The 26,154-nt window shown below is 54.8% G+C and overlaps 2 protein-coding genes across 3 annotated transcripts in view; both read right to left on the bottom strand.

Annotated features, from left to right (window-relative positions):
* Positions 1-26,154, bottom strand: part of LOC140409346 (serine protease HTRA2, mitochondrial-like) — a 431,863-nt gene that overhangs the window by 235,607 nt on the left and 170,102 nt on the right. The window lies entirely within an intron of this gene.
* The window catches only part of LOC140409344 (heat shock 70 kDa protein 12A-like), an 83,365-nt gene that overhangs the window by 52,176 nt on the left and 5,035 nt on the right, over positions 1-26,154 (bottom strand). For both annotated transcript variants that reach the window (XM_072497760.1, XM_072497761.1), the window contains exons 2-3: positions 25,505-25,621; positions 23,550-23,721 (exon numbers count right to left, since the gene is read on the bottom strand). In XM_072497760.1, coding sequence (XP_072353861.1) covers positions 23,550-23,721; positions 25,505-25,621 — 289 coding nt within the window. The remainder of the gene's footprint in view (positions 1-23,549; positions 23,722-25,504; positions 25,622-26,154) is intronic.

Genomic DNA, 26,154 nt, shown 5'->3' with positions numbered 1-26,154 from the left:
AATCAGGAAGTCCGTTGTTTTAGTTTCCCTGACAACATATCCTGAGGGAAAAAGCCAATCAGTTGACACTTCTAATTTTGGTCCAGGTCTCTCAGGGCAGCCGTTAACCTCTGGCTGACTATTACTGGCACCAATCCGAATTTTTGTTCAGTTAATTTTTAAACAGACGGTGGACTTTGCAGGCCCATCAGCTGTTATTGCTACAGCACTGATTAACGTTATCTTATCGACAATTGGTGGACATTGTCCAAAACAGGCAGCACTTTAATTGGTGGGGTCAATGAAATACCGGATTCCAGGGAACACCACAAAATAAAGAAGCGCTGAGATAACTCTGTAGTCCTGAGGGAGTGCTGCACTGTCAGAGGGTCAGTACTGAGGGAGTGCTGCACTGTCAGAGGGTCAGTACTGAGTGAGTGCCGCACTGTCAGAGGGTCAGTACTGAGTGAGTGCTGCACTGTCAGAGGGTCAGTACTGAGTGAGTGGTGCACTGTCAGAGGGTCAGTACTGAGGGAGTGCTGCACTGTCAGAGGGTCAGTACTGAGGGAGTGCCGCACTGTCAGAGGGTCAGTGCTGAGGGAGTGCCGCACTGTCAGAGGGTCAGTACTGAGTGAGTGCTGCGCTGTCAGAGGGTCAGTACAGAGGGAGTGCTGCGCTGTCAGAGGGTCAGTACTGAGGGAGTGCCGCGCTGTCAGAGGGTCAGTACTGAGGGAGTGCCGCACTGTCAGAGGGTCAGTTCTGAGGGAGTGCCACACTGTCAGAGAGTCAGTACTGAGGGAGTGCTGCACTGTCAGAGGGTCAGTACTGAGTGTGTGCTGCACTGTCAGAGGGTCAGTTCTGAGGGAGTGCCGCACTGTCAGAGGGTCAGTACTGAGGGAGTGCTGCACTGTCAGAGGGTCAGTTCTGAGGGAGTGCCACACTGTCAGAGAGTCAGTACTGAGGGAGTGCTGCACTGTCAGAGGGTCAGTACTGAGTGAGTGCTGCACTGTCAGAGGGTCAGTACTGAGGGAGTGCTGCACTGTCAGAGGGTCAGTACTGAGGGAGAGCTGCACTGTCAGAGGGTCAGTACTGAGTGAGTGCTGCACTGTCAGAGGGTCAGTACTGAGGGAGAGCTGCACTTTCAGAGCGTCAGTACTGAGGGAGTGCTGCACTGTCAGAGGGTCAGTACTGAGTGAGTGCTGCACTGTCAGAGGGTCAGTACTGAGGGAGTGCTGCACTGTCAGAGGGTCAGTACTGAGGGAGTGCCGCACTGTCAGAGGGTCAGTACTGAGGGAGTGCTGCACTGTCAGAGGGTCAGTACTGAGTGAGTGCTGCACTGTCAGAGGGTCAGTACTGAGGGAGTGCCGCACTGTCAGAGGGTCAGTACTGAGGGAGTGCTGCACTGTCAGAGGGTCAGTACTGAGGGAGTGCTGCACTGTCAGAGGGTCAGTGCTGAGGGAGTGCTGCACTTTCAGAGCGTCAGTACTGAGGGAGTGCTGCACTGTCAGAGGGTCAGTACTGAGGGAGTGCCGCACTGTCAGAGGGTCAGTACTGAGTGAGTGCTGCACTGTCAGAGGGTCAGTACTGAGGGAGTGCTGCACTGTCAGAGGGTCAGTACTGAGGGAGTGCCGCACTGTCAGAGGATCAGTACTGAGTGAGTGCTGCGCTGTCAGAGGGTCAGTACTGAGGGAGTGCTGCGCTGTCAGAGGGTCAGTACTGAGGGAGTGCTGCACTGTCAGAGGGTCAGAACTGAGGGAGTGCCGCACTGTCAGAGGGTCAGTACTGAGGGAGTGCTGCACTGTCAGAGGGTCAGTTCTGAGGGAGTGCCACACTGTCAGAGAGTCAGTACTGAGGGAGTGCTGCACTGTCAGAGGGTCAGTACTGAGGGAGTGCTGCACTGTCGGAGGGTCAGTACTGAGGGTGTGCTGCACTGTCAGAATGTCAGTACTGAGGGAGTGCTGCACTGTCAGAGCGTCAGTACTGAGGGAGTGCTGCACTTTCAGAGCGTCAGTACTGAGGGAGTGCTGCACTGTCAGAGGGTCAGTACTGAGTGAGTGCTGCACTGTCAGAGGGTCAGTACTGAGGGAGTGCTGCACTGTCAGAGGGTCAGTACTGAGGGAGTGCCGCACTGTCAGAGGGTCAGTGCTGAGGGAGTGCCGCACTGTCAGAGGGTCAGTACTGAGTGAGTGCTGCACTGTCAGAGGGTCAGTACTGAGGGAGTGCCGCACTGTCAGAGGGTCAGTACTGAAGGGGTGCTGCACTGTCAGAGGGTCAGTACTGAGGGAGTGCTGCGCTGTCAGAGGGTCAGTACTGAGGGAGTGCTGCGCTGTCAGAGGGTCAGTACTGAGGGAGTGCCGCGCTGTCAGAGGGTCAGTTCTGAGGGAGTGCCGCACTGTCAGAGGGTCAGTACTGAGGGAGTGCTGCACTGTCAGAGGGTCAGTTCTGAGGGAGTGCCACACTGTCAGAGAGTCAGTACTGAGGGAGTGCTGCACTGTCGGAGGGTCAGTACTGAGGGAGTACTGCACTGTCAGAGGGTCAGTACTGAGGGAGTGCTGCACTGACAGAGGGTCAGAACTGAGAGAATGCCGCACTGTCAGAGGGTCAGTACTGAGGGCGTGCTGCGCTGTCAGAGGGTCAGTTCTGAGGGAGTGCTGCGCTGTCAGAGGGTCAGTAGTGAAGGAGTGCTGCGCTGTCAGAGGGTCAGTACTGAGGGAGTGCTGCACTGTCAGAGGGTCAGTACTGAGGGAGTGACGCACTGTCAGAGGGTCAGTACTGACGGAGTGCTGCGCTGTCAGAGGGTCAGTACTGAGGGAGTGCTGTGCTGTCAGAGGGTCAGTACTGAGGGAGTGCCGCGCTGTCAGAGGGACAATTCTGAGGGAGTGCTGCGCTGTCAGAGGGTCAGTACTGAGGGAGTGCCGCGCAGTCAGAGGGTCAGTACTGAGGGAGTGCTGCACTGTCAGAGGGTCAGTTCTGAGGGAGTGCCGCACTGTCAGAGGGTCAGTACTGAGGGAGTGCTGCACTGTCAGAGGGTCAGTACTGAGGGAGTGCATCCCTGTCAAAGGGTCAGTACTGAGGGAGTGCTGCACTGGCAGCGGGTCAGTACTGAGGGAGTGCCACACTGTCAGAGGGTCAGTACTGAGGGAGTGCCGCACTGTCAGAGGGTCAGTACTGAGGGAGTGCGGCACTGTCAGAGGGTCAGTACTGAAGGAGTGCTGCCCTGTCAGAGGGTCAGTACCGAGGGAGTGCTGCACTGTCAGAGGGCCAGTACCGGGGGAGTGCTGAACAGTCAGAGGGTCAGTACTGTCGGAGTGCTGCACTGTCAGAGGGTCAGTACTGAGGGAATGCTGCACTGTCAGAGGGTCAGTACTGAGGGAATGCTGCACTGTCAGAGGGTCAGTACTGAGGGAGTGCTGCACTGTCAGACTGTCAGTACTGAGGGTGTGCTGCACTGTCAGAGGGTCAGAACTGAGAGAGAGCTGCACTGTCAGAGGATCAGTACTGAGGGAGTGCTGCACTGTCAGAGGGTCAATACTGAGGGAGTGCTGCACTGTCAGATAGTCAGTACTGAGGGAGTGCTGCACTGTCGGAGGGTCAGTACTGAGGGAGTACTGCACTGTCAGAGGGTCAGTACTGAGGGAGTGCTGCACTGACAGAGGGTCAGTACTGAGGGAGTGCCGCACTGTCAGAGGGTCAGTACTGAGGAAGTGCTGCACTGTCAGAGGGTCAGTTCTGAGGGAGTGCTGCGCTGTCAGAGGGTCAGTTCTGAGCGAGTGCTGCGCTGTCAGAGAGTCAGTACTGAAGGAGTGCTGCGCTGTCAGAGGGTCAGTTCTGAGGGAGTGCTGCGCTGTCAGAGGGTCAGTACTGAAGGAGTGCTGCGCTGTCAGAGGGTCAGTACTGGGGGAGTGCTGCACTGTCAGAGGGTCAGTACTGAGGGAGTGCCGCACTGTCAGAGGGTCAGTACTGAGGGAGTGCTGCGCTGTCAGAGGGTCAGTACTGAGGGAGTGCCGCGCTGTCAGAGGGTCAGTTCTGAGGGAGTGCTGCGCTGTCAGAGGGTCAGTACTGAGGGTGTGCCGCACTGTCAGAGGGTCAGTACTGAGGGATGGCTGCACTGTCAGGGGGTCAGTACTGAGGGAGTGCTGCGCTGTCAGAGGGTCTGGACTGAGGGAGTGCTGCGCTGTCAGAGGGTCAGTACTGAGGGAGTGCTGCACTGTCAGCGGGTCAGTACTGAGGGAGTGCCGCACTGCCAGAGGGTCAGTTCTGATGGAGTGCCGCACTGTCAGAGGGTCAGTACTGAGGGAGTGCTGCACTGTCAGAGGGTCAGTTCTGAGGGAGTGCCACACTGTCAGAGAGTTAGTACTGAGGGAGTGCTGCACTGTCAGAGGGTCAGTACTGTGGGAGTACTGCACTGTCAGAGGGTCAGTACTGAGGGAGTGCCGCACTGTCAGAGAGTCAGTTCTGAGAGAGTGCTGCGCTGTCAGAGGGTCAGTACTGAGGGAGTGCCGCACTGTCAGGTAGTCAGTACTGAGGGAATGCTGCACTGTCAGAGGGGCAGTACTGAGGGAGTGCTGCACTGTCAGAGGGTCAATACTGAGGGAGTGCCGCACTGTCAGAGGGTCAGTACTGAGGGAGTGCTGCACTGTCAGAGGGTCAGTACTGAGGGAGTGCTGCACTGTCAGAGGGTCAGTACTGTCGGAGTGCTTCACTGTCAGAGGGTCAGTACTGAGGGAATGCTGCACTGTCAGAGGGTCAGTACTGAGGGAACGCTGCACTGTCAGAGGGTCAGTACTGAGGGAGTGCTGCACTGTCAGAGGGTCAGTACTGAGGGAGTGTTGCACTGTCAGAGGATCAGTACTGAGGGATTGCTGCACTGTCAGAGGGTCAGTACTGAGGGAGTGCTGCATGGTCAGAGGGTCAGTACTGAGTGAGTGCCGCACTGTCAGAGGGTCAGAACTGAGAGAGAGCTGCACTGTCAGAGGATCAGTACTGAGGGAGTGCTGCACTGTCAGAGGGTCAGTACTGAGGGAGTGCTGCACTGTCAGAGAGTCAGTACTGAGGGAGTGCTGCACTGTCGGAGGGTCAGTACTGAGCGAGTACTGCACTGTCAGAGGGTCAGTACTGAGGGAGTGCTGCACTGTCAGAGGGTCAGTACTGAGGGAGTGCTGCACTGTCAGAGAGTCAGTACTGAGGGAGTGCTGCACTGTCGGAGGGTCAGTACTGAGGGAGTACTGCACTGTCAGAGGGTCAGTACTGAGGGAGTGCTGCACTGACAGAGGGTCAGTACTGAAGGAGTGCTGCGCTGTCAGAGGGTCAGTACTGAGGGAGTGCTGCACTGTCAGAGGGTCAGTACTGAGGGAGTGCCGCACTGTCAGAGGGTCAGTACTGAGGGAGTGCCGCGCTGTCAGAGGGCCAGTTCTGAGGGAGTGCTGCGCTGTCAGAGGGTCAGTACTGAGGGTGTGCCGCACTGTCAGAGGGTCAGTACTGAGGGATGGCTGCACTGTCAGGGGGTCAGTTCCGAGGGAGTGCTGCGCTGTCAGAGGGTCAGTTCTGAGGGAGTGCTGCGCTGTCAGAGGGTCAGTACTGAGGGAGTGCTGCGCTGTCAGAGGGTCTGTACTGAGGGAGTGCTGCACTGTCAGAGGGTCAGTACTGAGGGAGTGCCGCACTGTCAGAGGGTCAGTACTGAGGGAGTGCTGCACTGTCAGAGGGTCAGTACTGAGGGAGTGCTGCACTGTCAGAGGGTCAGTACTGTCGGAGTGCTGCACTGTCAGAGGGTCAGTACTGAGGGAATGCTGCACTGTCAGAGGGTCAGTACTGAGGGAACGCTGCACTGTCAGAGGGTCAGTACTGAGGGAGTGCTGCACTGTCAGACTGTCAGTACTGAGGGTGTGCTGCACGGTCAGAGGGTCAGTACTGAGGGAGTGTTGCACTGTCAGAGGATCAGTACTGAGGGATTGCTGCATTGTCAGAGGGTCAGTACTGAGCGAGTGCTGCATGGTCAGAGGGTCAGTACTGAGTGAGTGCCGCACTGTCAGAGGGTCAGAACTGAGAGAGAGCTGCACTGTCAGAGGATCAGTACTGAGGGAGTGCTGCACTGTCAGAGGGTCAGTACTGAGGGAGTGCTGCACTGTCAGAGAGTCAGTACTGAGGGAGTGCTGCACTGTCGGAGGGTCAGTACTGAGCGAGTACTGCACTGTCAGAGGGTCAGTACTGAGGGAGTGCTGCACTGACACAGGGTCAGTACTGAGGGAGTGCCGCACTGTCAGAGGGTCAGTACTGAGGAAGTGCTGCACTGTCAGAGGGTCAGTTCTGAGGGAGTGCTGCGCTGTCAGAGGGTCAGTACTGAAGGAGTGCTGCTCTGTCAGAGGGCCAGTTCTGAGGGAGTGCTGCGCTGTCAGAGGGTCAGTACTGAAGGAGTGCTGCGCTGTCAGAGGGTCAGTACTGAGGGAGTGCCGCGCTGTCAGAGGGTCAGTTCTGAGGGAGTGCCGCACTGTCAGAGGGTCAGTACTGAGGGAGTGCTGCACTGTCAGGGTGTCAGTTCTGAGGGAGTGCCACACTATCAGAGAGTCAGTACTGAGAGAGTGCTGCACTGTCAGAGGGTCAGTACTGAGGGAGTGCTGCACTGTCAGAGGGTCAGTTCTGAGGGAGTGCCACACTGTCAGAGAGTCAGTACTGAGAGAGTGCTGCACTGTCAGAGGGTCAGTACTGAGGGAGTGCTGCACTGACAGAGGGTCAGTACTGAGGGAGTGCCGCACTGTCAGAGGGTCAGTACTGAGGAAGTGCTGCACTGTCAGAGGGTCAGTTCTGAGGGAGTGCTGCGCTGTCAGAGGGTCAGTTCTGAGGGAGTGCTGCGCTGTCAGAGAGTCAGTACTGAAGGAGTGCTGCGCTGTCAGAGGGTCAGTTCTGAGGGAGTGCTGCGCTGTCAGAGGGTCAGTACTGAAGGAGTGCTGCGCTGTCAGAGGGTCAGTACTGAGGGAGTGCTGCACTGTCAGAGGGTCAGTACTGAGGGAGTGCCGCACTGTCAGAGGGTCAGTACTGAGGGAGTGCCGCGCTGTCAGAGGGTCAGTTCTGAGGGAGTGCTGCGCTGTCAGAGGGTCAGTACTGAGGGTGTGCCGCACTGTCAGAGGGTCAGTACTGAGGGATGGCTGCACTGTCAGGGGGTCAGTTCCGAGGGAGTGCTGCGCTGTCAGAGGGTCAGTTCTGAGGGAGTGCTGCGCTGTCAGAGGGTCAGTACTGAGGGAGTGCTGCGCTGTCAGAGGGTCTGTACTGAGGGAGTGCTGCACTGTCAGAGGGTCAGTACTGAGGGAGTGCCGCACTGTCAGAGGGTCAGTACTGAGGGAGTGCTGCACTGTCAGAGGGTCAGTACTGAGGGAGTGCTGCACTGTCAGAGGGTCAGTACTGTCGGAGTGCTGCACTGTCAGAGGGTCAGTACTGAGGGAATGCTGCACTGTCAGAGGGTCAGTACTGAGGGAACGCTGCACTGTCAGAGGGTCAGTACTGAGGGTGTGCTGCACTGTCAGAGGGTCAGTACTGAGGGAGTGTTGCACTGTCAGAGGATCAGTACTGAGGGATTGCTGCACTGTCAGACTGTCAGTACTGAGGGAACGCTGCACTGTCAGAGGGTCAGTACTGAGGGAGTGCTGCACTGTCAGAGGGTCAGTACTGAGGGAGTGTTGCACTGTCAGAGGATCAGTACTGAGGGATTGCTGCACTGTCAGAGGGTCAGTACTGAGGGAGTGCTGCATGGTCAGAGGGTCAGTACTGAGTGAGTGCCGCACTGTCAGAGGGTCAGAACTGAGAGAGAGCTGCACTGTCAGAGGATCAGTACTGAGGGAGTGCTGCACTGTCAGAGGGTCAGTACTGAGGGAGTGCTGCACTGTCAGAGGGTCAGTACTGAGGGAGTGCTGCACTGTCAGAGAGTCAGTACTGAGGGAGTGCTGCACTGTCGGAGGGTCAGTACTGAGGGAGTACTGCACTGTCAGAGGGTCAGTACTGAGGGAGTGCTGCACTGACAGAGGGTCAGTACTGAGGGAGTGCCGCACTGTCAGAGGGTCAGTACTGAGGAAGTGCTGCACTGTCAGAGGGTCAGTTCTGAGGGAGTGCTGCGCTGTCAGAGGGTCAGTTCTGAGGGAGTGCTGCGCTGTCAGAGAGTCAGTACTGAAGGAGTGCTGCGCTGTCAGAGGGTCAGTTCTGAGGGAGTGCTGCGCTGTCAGAGGGTCAGTACTGAAGGAGTGCTGCACTGTCAGAGGGTCAGTACTGAGGGAGTGCTGCACTGTCAGAGGGTCAGTACTGAGGGAGTGCCGCACTGTCAGAGGGTCAGTACTGAGGGAGTGCCGCGCTGTCAGAGGGTCAGTTCTGAGGGAGTGCTGCGCTGTCAGAGGGTCAGTACTGAGGGTGTGCCGCACTGTCAGAGGGTCAGTACAGAGGGATGGCTGCACTGTCAGGGGGTCAGTTCCGAGGGAGTGCTGCGCTGTCAGAGGGTCAGTTCTGAGGGAGTGCTGCGCTGTCAGAGGGTCAGTACTGAGGGAGTGCTGCGCTGTCAGAGGGTCTGTACTGAGGGAGTGCTGCACTGTCAGAGGGTCAGTACTGAGGGAGTGCCGCACTGTCAGAGGGTCAGTACTGAGGGAGTGCTGCACTGTCAGAGGGTCAGTACTGAGGGAGTGCTGCACTGTCAGAGGGTCAGTACTGTCGGAGTGCTGCACTGTCAGAGGGTCAGTACTGAGGGAATGCTGCACTGTCAGAGGGTCAGTACTGAGGGAACGCTGCACTGTCAGAGGGTCAGTACTGAGGGAGTGCTGCACTGTCAGACTGTCCGTACTGAGGGTGTGCTGCACTGTCAGAGGGTCAGTACTGAGGGAGTGTTGCACTGTCAGAGGATCAGTACTGAGGGATTGCTGCACTGTCAGAGGGTCAGTACTGAGGGAGTGCTGCATGGTCAGAGGGTCAGTACTGAGTGAGTGCCGCACTGTCAGAGGGTCAGAACTGAGAGAGAGCTGCACTGTCAGAGGATCAGTACTGAGGGAGTGCTGCACTGTCAGAGGGTCAGTACTGAGTGAGTGCTGCACTGTCAGAGAGTCAGTACTGAGGGAGTGCTGCACTGTCGGAGGGTCAGTACTGAGCGAGTACTGCACTGTCAGAGGGTCAGTACTGCGGGAGTGCTGCACTGACACAGGGTCAGTACTGAGGGAGTGCCGCACTGTCAGAGGGTCAGTACTGAGGAAGTGCTGCACTGTCAGAGGGTCAGTTCTGAGGGAGTGCTGCGCTGTCAGAGGGTCAGTACTGAAGGAGTGCTGCTCTGTCAGAGGGCCAGTTCTGAGGGAGTGCTGCGCTGTCAGAGGGTCAGTACTGAAGGAGTGCTGCGCTGTCAGAGGGTCAGTACTGAGGGAGTGCCGCGCTGTCAGAGGGTCAGTTCTGAGGGAGTGCCGCACTGTCAGAGGGTGAGTACTGAGAGAGTGCTGCACTGTCAGAGGGTCAGTTCTGAGGGAGTGCCACACTATCAGAGAGTCAGTACTGAGAGAGTGCTGCACTGACAGAGGGTCAGTACTGAGGGAGTGCCGAACTGTCAGAGGGTCAGTACTGAGGAAGTGCTGCACTGTCAGAGGGTCAGTTCTGAGGGAGTGCTGCGCTGTCAGAGGGTCAGTTCTGAGGGAGTGCTGCGCTGTCAGAGAGTCAGTACTGAAGGAGTGCTGCGCTGTCAGAGGGTCAGTTCTGAGGGAGTGCTGCGCTGTCAGAGGGTAAGTACTGAAGGAGTGCTGCGCTGTCAGAGGGTCAGTACTGAGGGAGTGCTGCACTGTCAGAGGGTCAGTACTGAGGGAGTGCCGCACTGTCAGAGGGTCAGTACTGAGGGAGTGCCGCGCTGTAAGAGGGTCAGTTCTGAGGGAGTGCTGCGCTGTCAGAGGGTCAGTACTGAGGGTGTGCCGCACTGTCAGAGGGTCAGTACTGAGGGATGGCTGCACTGTCAGGGGGTCAGTTCCGAGGGAGTGCTGCGCTGTCAGAGGGTCAGTTCTGAGGGAGTGCTGCGCTGTCAGAGGGTCAGTACTGAGGGAGTGCTGCGCTGTCAGAGGGTCTGTACTGAGGGAGTGCTGCACTGTCAGAGGGTCAGTACTGAGGGAGTGCTGCACTCTCAGAGGGTCAGTACTGTCGGAGTGCTGCACTGTCAGAGGGTCAGTACTGAGGGAATGCTGCACTGTCAGAGGGTCAGTACTGAGGGAACGCTGCACTGTCAGAGGGTCAGTACTGAGGGAGTGCTGCACTGTCAGACTGTCAGTACTGAGGGTGTGCTGCACTGTCAGAGGGTCAGTACTGAGGGAGTGTTGCACTGTCAGAGGGTCAGTACTGAGTGAGTGCCGCACTGTCAGAGGGTCAGAACTGAGAGAGAGCTGCACTGTCAGAGGATGAGTACTGAGGGAGTGCTGCACTGTCAGAGGGTCAGTACTGAGGGAGTGCTGCACTGTCAGAGAGTCAGTACTGAGGGAGTGCTGCAATGTCGGAGGGTCAGTACTGAGCGAGTACTGCACTGTCAGAGGGTCAGTACTGAGGGAGTGCTGCACTGACACAGGGTCAGTACTGAGGGAGTGCCGCACTGTCAGAGGGTCAGTACTGAGGAAGTGCTGCACTGTCAGAGGGTCAGTTCTGAGGGAGTGCTGCGCTGTCAGAGGGTCAGTACTGAAGGAGTGCTGCTCTGTCAGAGGGCCAGTTCTGAGGGAGTGCTGCGCTGTCAGAGGGTCTGTACTGAAGGAGTGCTGCGCTGTCAGAGGGTCAGTACTGAGGGAGTGCTGCGCAGTCAGAGGGTCAGTACTGAGGGAGTGCTGCGCAGTCAGAGGGTCAGTACTGAGGGAGTGCCGCGCTGTCAGAAGGTCAGTTCTGAGGGAGTGCCGCACTGTCAGAGGGTCAGTACTGAGGGAGTGCTGCACTGTCAGAGGGTCAGTTCTGAGGGAGTGCCACACTGTCAGAGAGTCAGTACTGAGAGAGTGCTGCACTGTCAGAGGGTCATTACTGAGGGAGTGCCGCACTGTCAGAGGGTCAGTACTGAGGGAGTGCTGCGCTGTCAGAGGGTCAGTTCTGAGGGAGTGCTGCGCTGTCAGAGGGTCAGTACTGAAGGAGTGCTACGCTGTCAGAGGGTCAGTACTGAGGGAGTGCTGCGCTGTCAGAGGGTCAGTACTGAGGGTGTGCTGCGCTGTCAGAGGGTCAGTTCTGAGGGAGTGCCGCACTGTCAGATGGTCAGTACTGAGGGAGTGCAACTGTCAGAGTGTCAGTACTGAGGGAGTGCCGCACTGTCAGAGGGTCAGTACTGAGGGAGTGCGGCACTGTCAGAGGGTCAGTACTGAGGTAGTGCTGCCCTGTCATAGGGTCAGTACTGAGGGAGTGCTGCGCTGTCAGAGGTTCAGTGCCGAGGGAGTGCTGCACTGTCAGAGGGCCAGTACCGAGGGAGTGCGGCACAGTCAGAGGGTCAGTACTGTCGGAGTGCTGCACTGTCAGAGAGTCAGTACTGAGAGAATGCTGCTCTGTCAGAGGGTCAGTAGTGAGGGAACGCTGCACTGTCAGAGGGTCAGTACTGAGGGAGTGCTGCACTGTCAGACTGTCAGTACTGAGGGTGTGCTGCACTGTCAGAGGGTCAGTACTGAGGGAGTGTTGCACTGTCAGAGGACCAGTACTGAGGGATTGCTGCACTGTCAGAGGGTCAGTACTGAGGGAATGCTGCATGGTCAGAGGGTCAGTACTGAGTGAGTGCCACACTGTCAGAGGATCAGTACTAAGGGAGTACTGCACTGTCAGAGGGTCAGTACTGTGGGAGTGCTGCACTGTCAGAGAGTCAGTACTGAGGGAGTGCTGCACTGTCGGAGGGTCAGTACTGAGGGAGATCTACACTGTCAGAGGGTCAGTACTGAGGGAGTGCTGCACTGACAGAGGGTCAGTACTGAGGGAGTGCCGCACTGTCAGAGGGTCAGTTCTGAGGGAGTGCTGCGCTGTCAGAGGGTCAGTACTGAAGGAGTGCTGCGCTGTCAGAGGGTCAGTTCTGACGGAGTGCTGCGCTGTCAGAGGGTCAGCACTGAAGGAGTGCTGCGCTGTCAGAGGGTCAGTACTGAGGGAGTGCTGCACTGTCAGAGGGTCAGTACTGAGGGAGTGCCGCACTGTCAGAGGGTCAGTACTGAGGGAGTGCTGCGCTGTCAGAGGGTCAGTACTGAGGGAGTGCCGCACTGTCAGAGGGTCAGTACTGACGGAGTGCTGCGCTGTCAGAGGGTCAGTACTGAGGGAGTGCTGCGCTGTCAGATGGTCAGTACTGAGGGAGTGCCGCGCTGTCAGAGGGTCAGTTCTGAGGGAGTGCTGCGCTGTCAGAGGGTCAGTACTGAGGGAGTGCCGCACTGTCAGAGGGTCAGTACTGAGGGAGTGCTGCACTGTCAGGGGGTCAGCTCTGAGGGAGTGATGCGCTGTCAGAGGGTCAGTTCTGAGGGAGTGCTGCGCTGTCAGAGGGTCAGTTCTGAGGGAGTGCCACACTGTCAGAGAGTCAGTACTGAGGGAGTGCTGCACTGTCGGAGGGTCAGTACTGAGGGAGTACTGCACTGTTAGAGGGTCAGTACTGAGGGAGTGCTGCACTGACAGAGGGTCAGTACTGAGGGAGTGCTGCACTGTCAGAGGGTCAGTACTGAGGGAGTGCCGCGCTGTCAGAGGGTCAGTTCTGAGGGAGTGCCGCACTGTCAGAGAGTCAGTACTGAGGGAGTGCTGCACTGTCAGGGGGTCAGTACTGAGGGAGTGCTGCACTGTCAGAGGGTCAGTTCTGAGGGAGTGCCACACAGTCAAGAGTCAGTACTGAGGGAGTGCAGCACTGTCGGGGGGTCAGTACTGAGGGAGTACTGCACTGTCAGAGGGTCAGTACTGAAGGAGTGCTGCACTGACAGAGGGTCAGTACTGAGGGAGTGCCGCACTGTCAGAGGGTCAGTACTGAGGGAGTGCTGCGCTGTCAGAGGGTCAGTACTGAGGGAGTGCCGCGCTGTCAGAGGGTCAGTTCAGAGGGAGTGCCGCGCTGTCAGAGGGTCAGTTCTGAGGGAGTGCCGCACTGTCAGAGAGTCAGTTCTGAGGGAGTGCTGCGCTGTCAGAGGGTCAGTACTGAGGGAGTGCTGCGCGGTCAGAGAGTCAGTTCTGAGGGAGTGCCGCACTGTCAGAGGGTCAGTACTGAAGGAGTGCTGCACTGACAGAGGGTCAGTTCTGAGGGAGTGCCACACTGTCAGAGAGTCAGTACTGAGGGAATGCTGCACTGTCGGAGGGTCAGTACTGAGGGAGTACTGCACTGTCAGAGGGTCAGTACTGAGGGAGTGCTGCACTGACAGAGGGTCAGTACTGAGGGAGTGCCGCACTGTCAGAGGGTCAGTACTGAGGGAGTGCCGCGCTGTCAGAGGGTCAGTTCTGAGGGAGTGCTGCGCTGTCAGAGGGTCAGTACTGAGGGAGTGCCGCACTGTCAGAGGGTCAGTACTGAGGGAGTGCTGCACTGTCAGAGGGTCAGTTCTGAGGGAGTGCTGCGCTGTCAGAGGGTCAGTACTGAAGGAGTGCTGCTCTGTCAGAGGGCCAGTTCTGAGGGAGTGCTGCGCTGTCAGAGGGTCTGTACTGAAGGAGTGCTGCGCTGTCAGAGGGTCAGTACTGAGGGAGTGCTGCGCAGTCAGAGGGTCAGTACTGAGGGAGTGCTGCGCAGTCAGAGGGTCAGTACTGAGGGAGTGCCGCGCTGTCAGAAGGTCAGTTCTGAGGGAGTGCCGCACTGTCAGAGGGTCAGTACTGAGGGAGTGCTGCACTGTCAGAGGGTCAGTTCTGAGGGAGTGCCACACTGTCAGAGAGTCAGTACTGAGAGAGTGCTGCACTGTCAGAGGGTCATTACTGAGGGAGTGCCGCACTGTCAGAGGGTCAGTACTGAGGGAGTGCTGCGCTGTCAGAGGGTCAGTTCTGAGGGAGTGCTGCGCTGTCAGAGGGTCAGTACTGAAGGAGTGCTACGCTGTCAGAGGGTCAGTACTGAGGGAGTGCTGCGCTGTCAGAGGGTCAGTACTGAGGGTGTGCTGCGCTGTCAGAGGGTCAGTTCTGAGGGAGTGCCGCACTGTCAGATGGTCAGTACTGAGGGAGTGCAACTGTCAGAGTGTCAGTACTGAGGGAGTGCCGCACTGTCAGAGGGTCAGTACTGAGGGAGTGCGGCACTGTCAGAGGGTCAGTACTGAGGTAGTGCTGCCCTGTCATAGGGTCAGTACTGAGGGAGTGCTGCGCTGTCAGAGGTTCAGTGCCGAGGGAGTGCTGCACTGTCAGAGGGCCAGTACCGAGGGAGTGCGGCACAGTCAGAGGGTCAGTACTGTCGGAGTGCTGCACTGTCAGAGAGTCAGTACTGAGAGAATGCTGCTCTGTCAGAGGGTCAGTAGTGAGGGAACGCTGCACTGTCAGAGGGTCAGTACTGAGGGAGTGCTGCACTGTCAGACTGTCAGTACTGAGGGTGTGCTGCACTGTCAGAGGGTCAGTACTGAGGGAGTGTTGCACTGTCAGAGGACCAGTACTGAGGGATTGCTGCACTGTCAGAGGGTCAGTACTGAGGGAGTGCTGCATGGTCAGAGGGTCAGTACTGAGTGAGTGCCACACTGTCAGAGGATCAGTACTAAGGGAGTACTGCACTGTCAGAGGGTCAGTACTGTGGGAGTGCTGCACTGTCAGAGAGTCAGTACTGAGGGAGTGCTGCACTGTCGGAGGGTCAGTACTGAGGGAGATCTACACTGTCAGAGGGTCAGTACTGAGGGAGTGCTGCACTGACAGAGGGTCAGTACTGAGGGAGTGCCGCACTGTCAGAGGGTCAGTTCTGAGGGAGTGCTGCGCTGTCAGAGGGTCAGTACTGAAGGAGTGCTGCGCTGTCAGAGGGTCAGTTCTGACGGAGTGCTGCGCTGTCAGAGGGTCAGCACTGAAGGAGTGCTGCGCTGTCAGAGGGTCAGTACTGAGGGAGTGCTGCACTGTCAGAGGGTCAGTACTGAGGGAGTGCCGCACTGTCAGAGGGTCAGTACTGAGGGAGTGCTGCGCTGTCAGAGGGTCAGTACTGAGGGAGTGCCGCACTGTCAGAGGGTCAGTACTGACGGAGTGCTGCGCTGTCAGAGGGTCAGTACTGAGGGAGTGCTGCGCTGTCAGATGGTCAGTACTGAGGGAGTGCCGCGCTGTCAGAGGGTCAGTTCTGAGGGAGTGCTGCGCTGTCAGAGGGTCAGTACTGAGGGAGTGCCGCACTGTCAGAGGGTCAGTACTGAGGGAGTGCTGCACTGTCAGGGGGTCAGCTCTGAGGGAGTGATGCGCTGTCAGAGGGTCAGTTCTGAGGGAGTGCTGCGCTGTCAGAGGGTCAGTTCTGAGGGAGTGCCACACTGTCAGAGAGTCAGTACTGAGGGAGTGCTGCACTGTCGGAGGGTCAGTACTGAGGGAGTACTGCACTGTTAGAGGGTCAGTACTGAGGGAGTGCTGCACTGACAGAGGGTCAGTACTGAGGGAGTGCTGCACTGTCAGAGGGTCAGTACTGAGGGAGTGCCGCGCTGTCAGAGGGTCAGTTCTGAGGGAGTGCCGCACTGTCAGAGAGTCAGTACTGAGGGAGTGCTGCACTGTCAGGGGGTCAGTACTGAGGGAGTGCTGCACTGTCAGAGGGTCAGTTCTGAGGGAGTGCCACACAGTCAAGAGTCAGTACTGAGGGAGTGCAGCACTGTCGGGGGGTCAGTACTGAGGGAGTACTGCACTGTCAGAGGGTCAGTACTGAAGGAGTGCTGCACTGACAGAGGGTCAGTACTGAGGGAGTGCCGCACTGTCAGAGGGTCAGTACTGAGGGAGTGCTGCGCTGTCAGAGGGTCAGTACTGAGGGAGTGCCGCGCTGTCAGAGGGTCAGTTCAGAGGGAGTGCCGCGCTGTCAGAGGGTCAGTTCTGAGGGAGTGCCGCACTGTCAGAGAGTCAGTTCTGAGGGAGTGCTGCGCTGTCAGAGGGTCAGTACTGAGGGAGTGCTGCGCGGTCAGAGAGTCAGTTCTGAGGGAGTGCCGCACTGTCAGAGGGTCAGTACTGAAGGAGTGCTGCACTGACAGAGGGTCAGTTCTGAGGGAGTGCCACACTGTCAGAGAGTCAGTACTGAGGGAATGCTGCACTGTCGGAGGGTCAGTACTGAGGGAGTACTGCACTGTCAGAGGGTCAGTACTGAGGGAGTGCTGCACTGACAGAGGGTCAGTACTGAGGGAGTGCCGCACTGTCAGAGGGTCAGTACTGAGGGAGTGCCGCGCTGTCAGAGGGTCAGTTCTGAGGGAGTGCTGCGCTGTCAGAGGGTCAGTACTGAGGGAGTGCCGCACTGTCAGAGGGTCAGTACTGAGGGAGTGCTGCACTGTCAGGGGGTCAGTTCTGAGGGAGTGCTGCACTGTCAGGGGGTCAGTTCTGAGGGAGTGCTGCGCTGTCAGAGGGTCAGTACTGAGGGAGTGCTGCGCTGTCAGGGGGTCAGTTCTGAGGGAGTGCTGCGCTGTCAGAGGGTTAGTACTGAGGGAGTGCCGCACTGTCAGAGGGTCAGTTCTGAGGGAGTGCCGCACTGTCAGAGGGTCAGTACTGAGGGAGTGCCGCACTGTCAGAGGGTCAGTTCTGAGGGAGTGCCGCACTGTCAGAGGGTCAGTTCTGAGGGAGTGCCGCACTGTCAGAGGGTCAGTTCTGAGGGAGTGCTGCCCTGTCAAAGGGTCAGTACTGAGGGAGTGCTGCACTGTCAGCGGGTCAGTACTGAGGGAGGTCCGCACTGTCAGAGGGTCAGTTCTGATGGAGTGCCGCACTGTCAGAGGGTCAGTACTGAGGGAGTGCCGCACTGTCAGAGGGTCAGTACTGAGGGAGTGCTGCGCTGTCAGAGGGTCAGTTCTGAGGGAGTGCCGCACTGTCAGAGGGTCAGTACTGAGGGAGTGCTGCGCTGTCAGAGGGTCAGTTCTGAGGGAGTGCCGCACTGTCAGAGGGTCAGTACTGAGGGAGTGCTGCGCTGTCAGAGGGTCAGTTCTGAGGGAGTGCCGCACTGTCAGAGGGTCAGTTCTGAGGGAGTGCCGCACTGTCAGAGGGTCAGTTCTGAGGGAGTGCCGCACTGTCAGAGGGTCAGTTCTGAGGGAGTGCCGCACTGTCAGAGGGTCAGTTCTGAGGGAGTGCCGCACTGTCAGAGGGTCAGTTCTGAGGGAGTGCCGCACTGTCAGAGGGTCAGTTCTGAGGGAGTGCTGCACTGTCAGGGGGTCAGTTCTGAGGGAGTGCTGCACTGTCAGAGGGTCAGTACTGAGGGAGTGCTGCACTGTCAGAGGGTCAGTTCTGATGGAGTGCCGCACTGTCAGAGGGTCAGTACTGAGGGAGTGCTGCACTGTCAGAGGGTCAGTACTGAGGGAGTGCTGCACTGTCAGAGGGTCAGTACTGAGGGAGTGCTGCACTGTCAGAGGGTCAGTACTGAGGGAGTGCTGCACTGTCAGAGGGTCAGTTCTGAGGGAGTGCTGCACTGTCAGAGGGTCAGTTCTGATGGAGTGCCGCACTGTCAGAGGGTCAGTACTGAGGGAGTGCTGCACTGTCAGAGGGTCAGTACTGAGGGAGTGCTGCACTGTCAGAGGGTCAGTACTGAGGGAGTGCTGCACTGTCAGAGGGTCAGTTCTGAGGGAGTGCCGCACTGTCAGAGGGTCAGTTCTGAGGGAGTGCTGCACTGTCAGAGGGTCAGTACTGAGGGAGTGCTGCACTGTCAGAGGGTCAGTACTGAGGGAGTGCTGCACTGTCAGAGGGTCAGTACTGAGGGAGTGCCGCACTGTCAGAGGGTCAGTACTGAGGGAGTGCTGCACTGTCAGAGGGTCAGTACTGAGGGAGTGCTGCACTGTCAGAGGGTCAGTTCTGAGGGAGTTCTGCACTGTCAGAGAGTCAGTACTGAGGGAGTGCTGCACTGTCAGAGGGTCAGTACTGAGGGAGTGCTGCACTGTCAGAGGGTCAGTACTGAGGGAGTGCTGCACTGTCAGAGGGTCAGTACTGAGGGAGTGCTGCACTGTCAGAGGGTCAGTTCTGAGGGAGTGCCGCACTGTCAGAGGGTCAGTTCTGAGGGAGTGCTGCACTGTCAGGGGGTCAGTTCTGAGGGAGTGCTGCACTGTCAGAGGGTCAGTACTGAGGGAGTGCCGCACTGTCAGAGGGTCAGTACTGAGTGAGTGCTGCGCTGTCAGAGGGTCAGTACTGAGGGAGTGCTGCACTGTCAGAGGGTCAGTTCTGAGGGAGCTCCGCATTGTTTGATCTGCCTTAACTTTCAATTCTTTTCTTGAATCCACATTTTAGATCCTTCACTTAACGATGGCTTTGATTCCGCTGCTCTTTGACTGTAAAATATCTGTGCGCTAATATATCGCGCAGTACAGAACAAAGTCAGTTGTGTTTTGTCGGTCGGTCATGATGTAATTGAGCAGCTGGGTGTTGTATTTTTTTTTTTTTTTGAACAATACAGCGCAGTACAGGCCCTTCGGCCCACGATGTTGCACCGAAACAAAAGCCATCTAACCTACACTATGCCATTATCATCCATATGTTTATCCAATAAACTTTTAAATGCCCTCAATGTTGGCGAGTTCACCACTGTAGCAGGTAGGGCATTCCACGGCCTCACTACTCTTTGCGTAAAGAACCTACCTCTGACCTCTGTCCTATATCTATTACCCCTCAGTTTAAAGTTATGTCCCCTCGTGCCAGCCATATCCATCCGCGGGAGAAAGCTCTCACTGTCCACCCTATCCAACCCCCTGATCATTTTGTATGCCTCTATTAAGTCTCCTCTTAACCTTCTTCTCTCCAACGAAAACAACCTCAAGTCCATCAGCCTTTCCTCATAAGATTTTCCCTCCATACCAGGCAACATCCTGGTAAATCTCCTCTGCACCCGCTCCAAAGCCTCCACGTCCTTCCTATAATGCGGTGACCAGAACTGTACGCAATACTCCAAATGCGGCCGTACCAGAGTTCTGTACAGCTGCAACATGACCTCCCGACTCCGGAACTCAATCCCTCTACCAATAAAGGCCAACACTCCATAGGCCTTCTTCACAACCCTATCAACCTGGGTGGCAACTTTCAGGGATCTATGTACATGGACACCTAGATCCCTCTGCTCATCCACACTTTCAAGAACTTTACCATTAGCCAAATATTCCGCATTCCTGTTATTCCTTCCAAAGTGAATCACCTCACACTTCTCTACATTAAACTCCATTTGCCACCTCTCGGCCCAGCTCTGCAGCTTATCTATATCCCTCTGTAATCTGCTACATCCTTCCACACTATCGACAACACCACCGACTTTAGTATCGTCTGCAAATTTACTCACCCACCCTTCTGCGCCTTCCTCTAGGTCATTGATAAAAATGACAAACAGCAACGGCCCCAGAACAGATCCTTGTGGTACTCCACTTGTGACTGTACTCCATTCTGAACATTTCCCATCAACCACCACCCTCTGTCTTCTTTCAGCTAGCCAATTTCTGATCCACATCTCTAAATCACCCTCAATCCCCAGCCTCCGTATTTTTTGCAATAGCCTACCGTGGGGAACCTTATCAAACGCTTTGCTGAAATCCATATACACCACATCAACTGCTCTACCCTCGTCTACCTGTTCAGTCACCTTCTCAAAGAACTCAATAAGGTTTGTGAGGCATGACCTACCCTTCACAAAGCCATGCTGACTATCCCTGATCATATTATTCCTATCTAGATGATTATAAATCTTGTCTCTTATAATCCCCTCCAAGACTTTACCCACTACAGACGTGAGGCTCACCGGCCTATAGTTGCCGGGGTTGTCTCTGCTCCCCTTTTTGAACAAAGGGACCACATTTGCTGTCCTCCAGTCCTCTGGCACTATTCCTGTAGCCAATGATGACATAAAAATCAAAGCCAAAGGTCTAGCAATCTCTTCCCTGGCCTCCCATAGAATCCTAGGATAAATCCCATCAGGTCCCGGGGACTTATCTATTTTCAGCCTGTCCAGAATTGCCAACACCTCTTCCCTACGTACCTCAATGCCATCTATTCTATTAGCCTGGGGCTCAGCATTCTCCTCCACAACATTATCTTTTTCCTGAGTGAATACTGACGAAAAATATTCATTTAATATCTCGCCTATCTCTTCAGACACCACACACAATTTCCCATCCCTGTCCTTGACTGGTCCTACTCTTTCCCTAGTCATTCGCTTATTCCTGACATACCTATAGAAAGCTTTTGGGTTTTCCTTGATCCTTCCTGCCAAATACTTCTCATGTCCCCTCCTTGCTCGTCTTAGCTCTCTCTTTAGATCCTTCCTCGCTACCTTGTAACTATCCATCGCCCCAACCGAAACTTCACACTTCATCTTCACATAGGCCTCCTTCTTCCTCTTAACAAGAGATTCCACTTCCTTGGTAAACCACGGTTCCCTCGCTCGACGCCTTCCTCCCTGTCTGACCGGTACATACTTATCAAGAACACGCAGTAGCTGATCCTTGAACAAGCCCCACTTATCCAGTGTGCCCAACACTTGCAGCCTACTTCTCCACCTTATCCCCCCCAAGTCACGTCTAATGGCATCATAATTGCCCTTCCCCCAGCTATAACTCTTGCCCTGCGGTGTATACTTATCCCTTTCCATCATTAACGTAAACGTCACCGAATTGTGGTCACTGTCCCCAAAGTGCTCTCCTACCTCCAAATCCAACACCTGGCCTGGTTCATTACCCAAAACCAAATCCAACGTGGCTTCGCCTCTTGTTGGCCTGTCAACATATTGTTTCAGGAAACCCTCCTGCACACACTGTACAAAAACCGACCCATCTATTGTACTCGAACTATATCTTTTCCAGTCAATATTTGGAAAGTTAAAATCTCCCATAATAACTACCCTGTTACTTTCGCTCATATCCAGAATCATCTTCGCCATCCTTTCCTCTACATCCCTAGAACTATTAGGAGGCCTATAAAAAACTCCCAACAGGGTGACCTCTCCTTTCCTGTTTCTAACTTCAGCCCATACTACCTCGGCAGAAGAGTCCCCATCTAGCATACTCTCCGCCACTGTAATACTGCTCTTGACTAGCAGCGCCACACCTCCCCCTCTTTTGCCTCCTTCTCTGAGCTTACTAAAACACCTAAACCCCGGAACCTGCAACATCCATTCCTGTCCCTGCTCTATCCATGTCTCCGAAATGGCCACAACATCGAAGTCCCAGGTACCAACCCACGCTGCCAGTTCCCCTACCTTGTTTCGTATACTCCTGGCATTGAAGTAGACACACTTCAAACCACCTACCTGAACACTGGCCCCCTCCTGCGATGTCAAATCTGTGCTCCTGACCTCTATACTCTCATTCTCCCTTACCCTAAAACTACAATCCAGGTTCCCATGCCCCTGCTGCATTAGTTTAAACCCCCCCAAAGAGCACTAACAAATCTCCCCCCCAGGATATTTGTGCCCCTCAGGTTCAGATGTAGACCATCCTGTCTGTAGAGGTCCCACCTTCCCCAGAAAGAGCCCCAGTTATCCAAAAATCTGAATCCCTCCCGCCTGCACCATCCCTGTAGCCACGTGTTTAAATGCTCTCTCTCCTTATTCCTCATCTCACTATCACGTGGCACGGGCAACAACCCAGAGATAACAACTCTGTTTGTTCTAGTTCTGAGCTTCCATCCTAGCTCCCTGAAAGCCTGCCTGACATCCTTGTCCCCTTTCCTACCTATGTCGTTGGTGCCAATGTGGACCACGACTTGGGGCTGCTCCCCCTCCCCCCTAAGGACCCGGAAAACACGATCCGAGACATCACGTACCCTTGCACCTGGGAGGCAACATACCAAACGTGAGTCTCTCACGCTCCCACAAAATCTCCTATCTGTGCCCCTGACTATAGAGTCCCCAATTACTAATGCTCTGCTCCTCTCCCCCCTTCCCTTCTGAGCAACAGGGACAGACTCCGTGCCAGAGGCCCGTACCCCATGGCTTACCCCTGGTAAGTCGTCCCCCCCACAAGTATCCAAAGCGGTATACTTGTTTCTCAGGGGTACGACCGCAGGGGATCCCTGCACTGACTGTTTTTTCCCAGTCCCTCTTACAGTTACCCACCTATCTCCAATCTTTGGTGTAACTAATTCCCTGAAGCTGCTATCTATGACCCCTTCTGCCTCCCGAATGATCCGAAGTTCTTCCAACTCCAGCTCCAGTTCCCTAACTCGGTCTTGGAGGAGCTGGAGATGGCAGCACTTCCTGCAGGTAAAATCAGCAGGGACACTAACTGCATCCCTCACGTCAAACATCCTGCAGGAGGAACATTGCACTCCCTTTCCTGCCATTCCTCTAACTTTCTACCAAGATCTGGCTCAAAAAATAACAATAATATAATAAAATTATATTATATTAGTATTGGATGGTGTCAGGCTCCTTGAGTGTTGTTGGAGCTGCAAGTGTTCCATTACACTCCTGACTTGTGCCTTGTAGATGGTGGACAGGCTTTGGGGGGTCAGGAGGTGAGTTACTCACCGTTGGATTCCTTGCCTTTGACCTGTTCTGGTAGCCACAGTATTACTGTGGCTAGTCCAGCTCAGTTTCTGATCAATAGTAACCCCCAGGATGGTGATTGTGGGGATTCAGCGATGGTAATGCCATTGAATGTCAAGGGGCGGTGGTTAGATCCTCTCTTGTAGGAGATGGTCATTGCCTGGCACTTGTGTGGTGTGAATGTAACTTGCCACTTGTCAGCCCCGAGCCTGGATATTGTCCAGGTCTTGCTGCATTTGGACCCGGACTGCTTCATTATCTGCGGAGTCGCGAATGGTGCTGAACATTGTGCAGTCATCCGCAAACATCCCCACTTCTGACCTTATGATGGAAGGGGGGTCATTGATGAAGCAGCTGAAGAAGGTTGGGCCGAGGACACTCCCCTGAGGAACGCCTGCAGTGATGTCTTGGAGCTGAGATGTTTGACCTCCAACCACCACAACCATCTTCCTTTGTGCCGGGTATGACTCCAACCAGCGGAGAGTTTCCCCCCTGATTCCCATTGACTCCAGTTTAGCTCGGGCTCCTCGATGCCGCACTCGGTCAAAAGCTGCCTTGGTGTGAAGTGCAGTCACTCTCACTGCACCTTGCACTCTCTCTCTCTGTTTACTCTCTCTCCCACTTTATCTCTCTCTGTCTTTCTCTCTTTTTCTCTGCCTTTTCCTGTCTTCCTGTGTAAGAGGCAAAAAGAGATGAATGGCCTCACATCCTAGGAGTAACTGAAGCGCCTGTCGTGGTGTGGACTATTTACCAATATTTTATTTAGTCCTAGCTAAGCTGGTCATGGAACCTAGTGGGATACATTATGCAATTAATAGGAGGAGCCAGGTCTGTCTGTAGTTTTGCAGGCGGCTCGAATTTGTTTAGTTGTGTGGGGGAGGGGGGGGGGCGGGGGGGGGGGGGTGGAAGTAGTATCCTTTCTACACAGTTGTACAAATTGGCGATTTCTTTGGTGTTCCTGTCTGGGATCCTGACAAATGTTGGGAGCTCGTCTGGGATCCTAACAAAAGTTGAGGTCTGGCCTGGGATCGTAACGGTACGCAAAACAGTTTCTTACCTTGCCGGAAGCTGGAAATGACAGGATTTTCTGGCCCATACCCATTGGTCACCTCGGTGCTGCTGAGCTCCATCAGCTGATGGAGTCTTAGCTTCCTGCAGTAAATTGATGCGGCCTCCGGTTCCAGAGCAATGAGCAGCTGCTCTGGGTATTCACGTGAGGCCAACTCAGCCTGGGCACAGATAGATAGAGCGTGAGGGAGGAAGATAGGGGGAGAGTGAGAGAGGGACAGAGACAGTGGGAGAGGGAGGGAAGGAGAGACAGGGAGAGAGAGAAAGGAACAGAGGAACAGGCAGAGATAGTAGGAGAGGGAGAAAGTGAGAGCAAGGCACAGAGAGAGAGAGAGAGAAACAGATAAATATAGACAGAGAGGGAGACAGGGCAGAGAAAGACAGGGAGGGCACAGAGAGATAGAGAGTGGCAGCAAGAGAGGGACAGGGAGAGAGAGTGATAGACAGAGCAGAGAGGCAGAGAGAGAAAAACAAGGACATAGGAAGAGCCAGAGCGAGAGAGAGACAGGGACAGTGGAAGAGAGCGAGAGACAGAAGAGAGAGAGACAGATAGGAGGGAGAGAGAGGCAGAGAGACAGAGATGAAAGGGAGAGATGGTAGAAAGAGAGAGAAAGTGGGAGAAAGAAGGAGGGAGACAGAGAGAGAGGAACACAGAGAAACAAAGACACAGAGAGAAAGAGAAAAAAGATCATGAATCTGGCCACATTGCCATTTCAGTTACTGAGTAGGACAGATACATTAACCAGTAAATAACTGGGTTTCCATGATAAATTCCCAGCTCCATATATTCAAATCTAACCTCTAACCAAATAGACACTACAGCACCACCTCAATACTAAAGTATATCACTGTAACATAGGAACAGATTCGAGTTGGGTAATAAATGCTGGCATCCCATGGCATAGCCAGCATTACCCATGGCCCATCTGTCTGTCTCTCTCTAGCTCTCTGATTTCACTCTCTCATCATAGACTCATAGAATTTACAGTGCAGAAGGAGGCCATTCGGCCCATCGAGTCTGCACCGGCTCTTGGAAAGAGCACCCTACCCAAGGTCAACACCTCCACCCTATCCCCATCACCCAGTAACCCCACCCAACACTAAGGGCAATTTAGCATGGCCAATCCACCTAACCTGCACATCTTTGGGCTGTGGGGGCAAAACCCATGCAAACACGGGAAGAATGTGCAAACTCCACACGGACAGTGACCCAGAGCCGGGATCGAACCTGGGATCTCGGCGTCTCTGACCTCTCTCAATGGCCTTTCTCTAATATCACTCTTTGTAACTCTCTCTCTCTCGGATCACTTTCTCAAAGGTCTCCCTCTAATATCACTCTTTAGTCATTCTCTCTCTCAATGATCCCTCTCCAATATCACTCTATGATAACTCTCTCTCTAATATAATAATAATAATCTTATTATACAAGTAGGCTCACATTAACACTGCAATGAAGTTACTGTGAAAAGCCCCTAGTCACCACATTCCAGCGCCTGTTCGGGTACACTGAGGGAAAATTCAGAATGTCCAAATTACCAACAGCACGTCTTTCAGGACTTGTGGGAGGAAACCGGAGCACCCGGAGGAAACCCACGTAAGACACGGGGCGACCGTGCAGACTCCACACAGACAGTGACCCAAGCTGGGAATCGAACCTGGGACCCTGGAGCTGTGAAGCAACAGTGCTAACCACTATGCGACCAGCACTCTTTGATAACGCTCTTTCTCCCTCTCTTATCTCTCTCTCAGTGACCTCTTGCTAATATCGCACTTTGATAACTCACTCTCTCTCTCTTACTCTCTCTCGATCCCTCTCTATTATCACTCTCTCTCTGATAACCTTCTCTGTTATCACTGTCTGATAATGCTCCCTCTCTGTATGCAGCCTCTCTGATCTCTCTCCGTGAATTAATCAATGACTACTGACTTGCTGTCATTCCTCACCTGATATGCAGCCTCCCTCATGAATTGTTTTGCTGGTTGTTTCCATATTGCTGGTACGGTGATTACCCAACGCACATCGTTCGTGTCCAGTGCGATCGAGAATTGATCATTCAGCTCCTGCCAACGTACAAACATAAAACTGCTCCAGAATAGGAAGAGAAAAGTAGCTTCACACAGCAGAAAGAACTAACTTGAATTGGTCTGGATCAAACCCACACTTCCACATATGTGAACTGGGAAAATCAGGTGGGTCATGAATCCCAAGAAAGGGAATTTGTGGAATGTCTCAGAGATGCTTTTTTTGGAGCAGCTTGTGACAGAGACGACTAAGCAATTCTGGATTTGGTGATGTGTAATAGAACATAGAACAATACAGCGCAGTACAGACCCTTCGGCCCACGATGTTGCACCGAAACAAAAGCCATCTAACCTACACTATGCCATTATCATCCATATGTTTATCCAATAAACTTTTAAATGCCCTCAATGTTGGCGAGTTCACTACTGTAGCAGGTAGGGCATTCCACGGCCTCACTACTCCGTGGATGAGGCAGACTTGATCAGGGAACTTAAGGTGAAGCAACCCTTAGGGAACAGTGACCACAATATGATAGAATTTACCCTGCAGTTTGAGAGGGAGAAGCTGGAGT

The sequence above is a fragment of the Scyliorhinus torazame genome, chromosome 3 (genome assembly GCF_047496885.1).
Source record: "Scyliorhinus torazame isolate Kashiwa2021f chromosome 3, sScyTor2.1, whole genome shotgun sequence".
NCBI lineage: Eukaryota > Metazoa > Chordata > Chondrichthyes > Carcharhiniformes > Scyliorhinidae > Scyliorhinus > Scyliorhinus torazame.
This window is presented reverse-complemented; position numbering and strand designations above follow the sequence as displayed.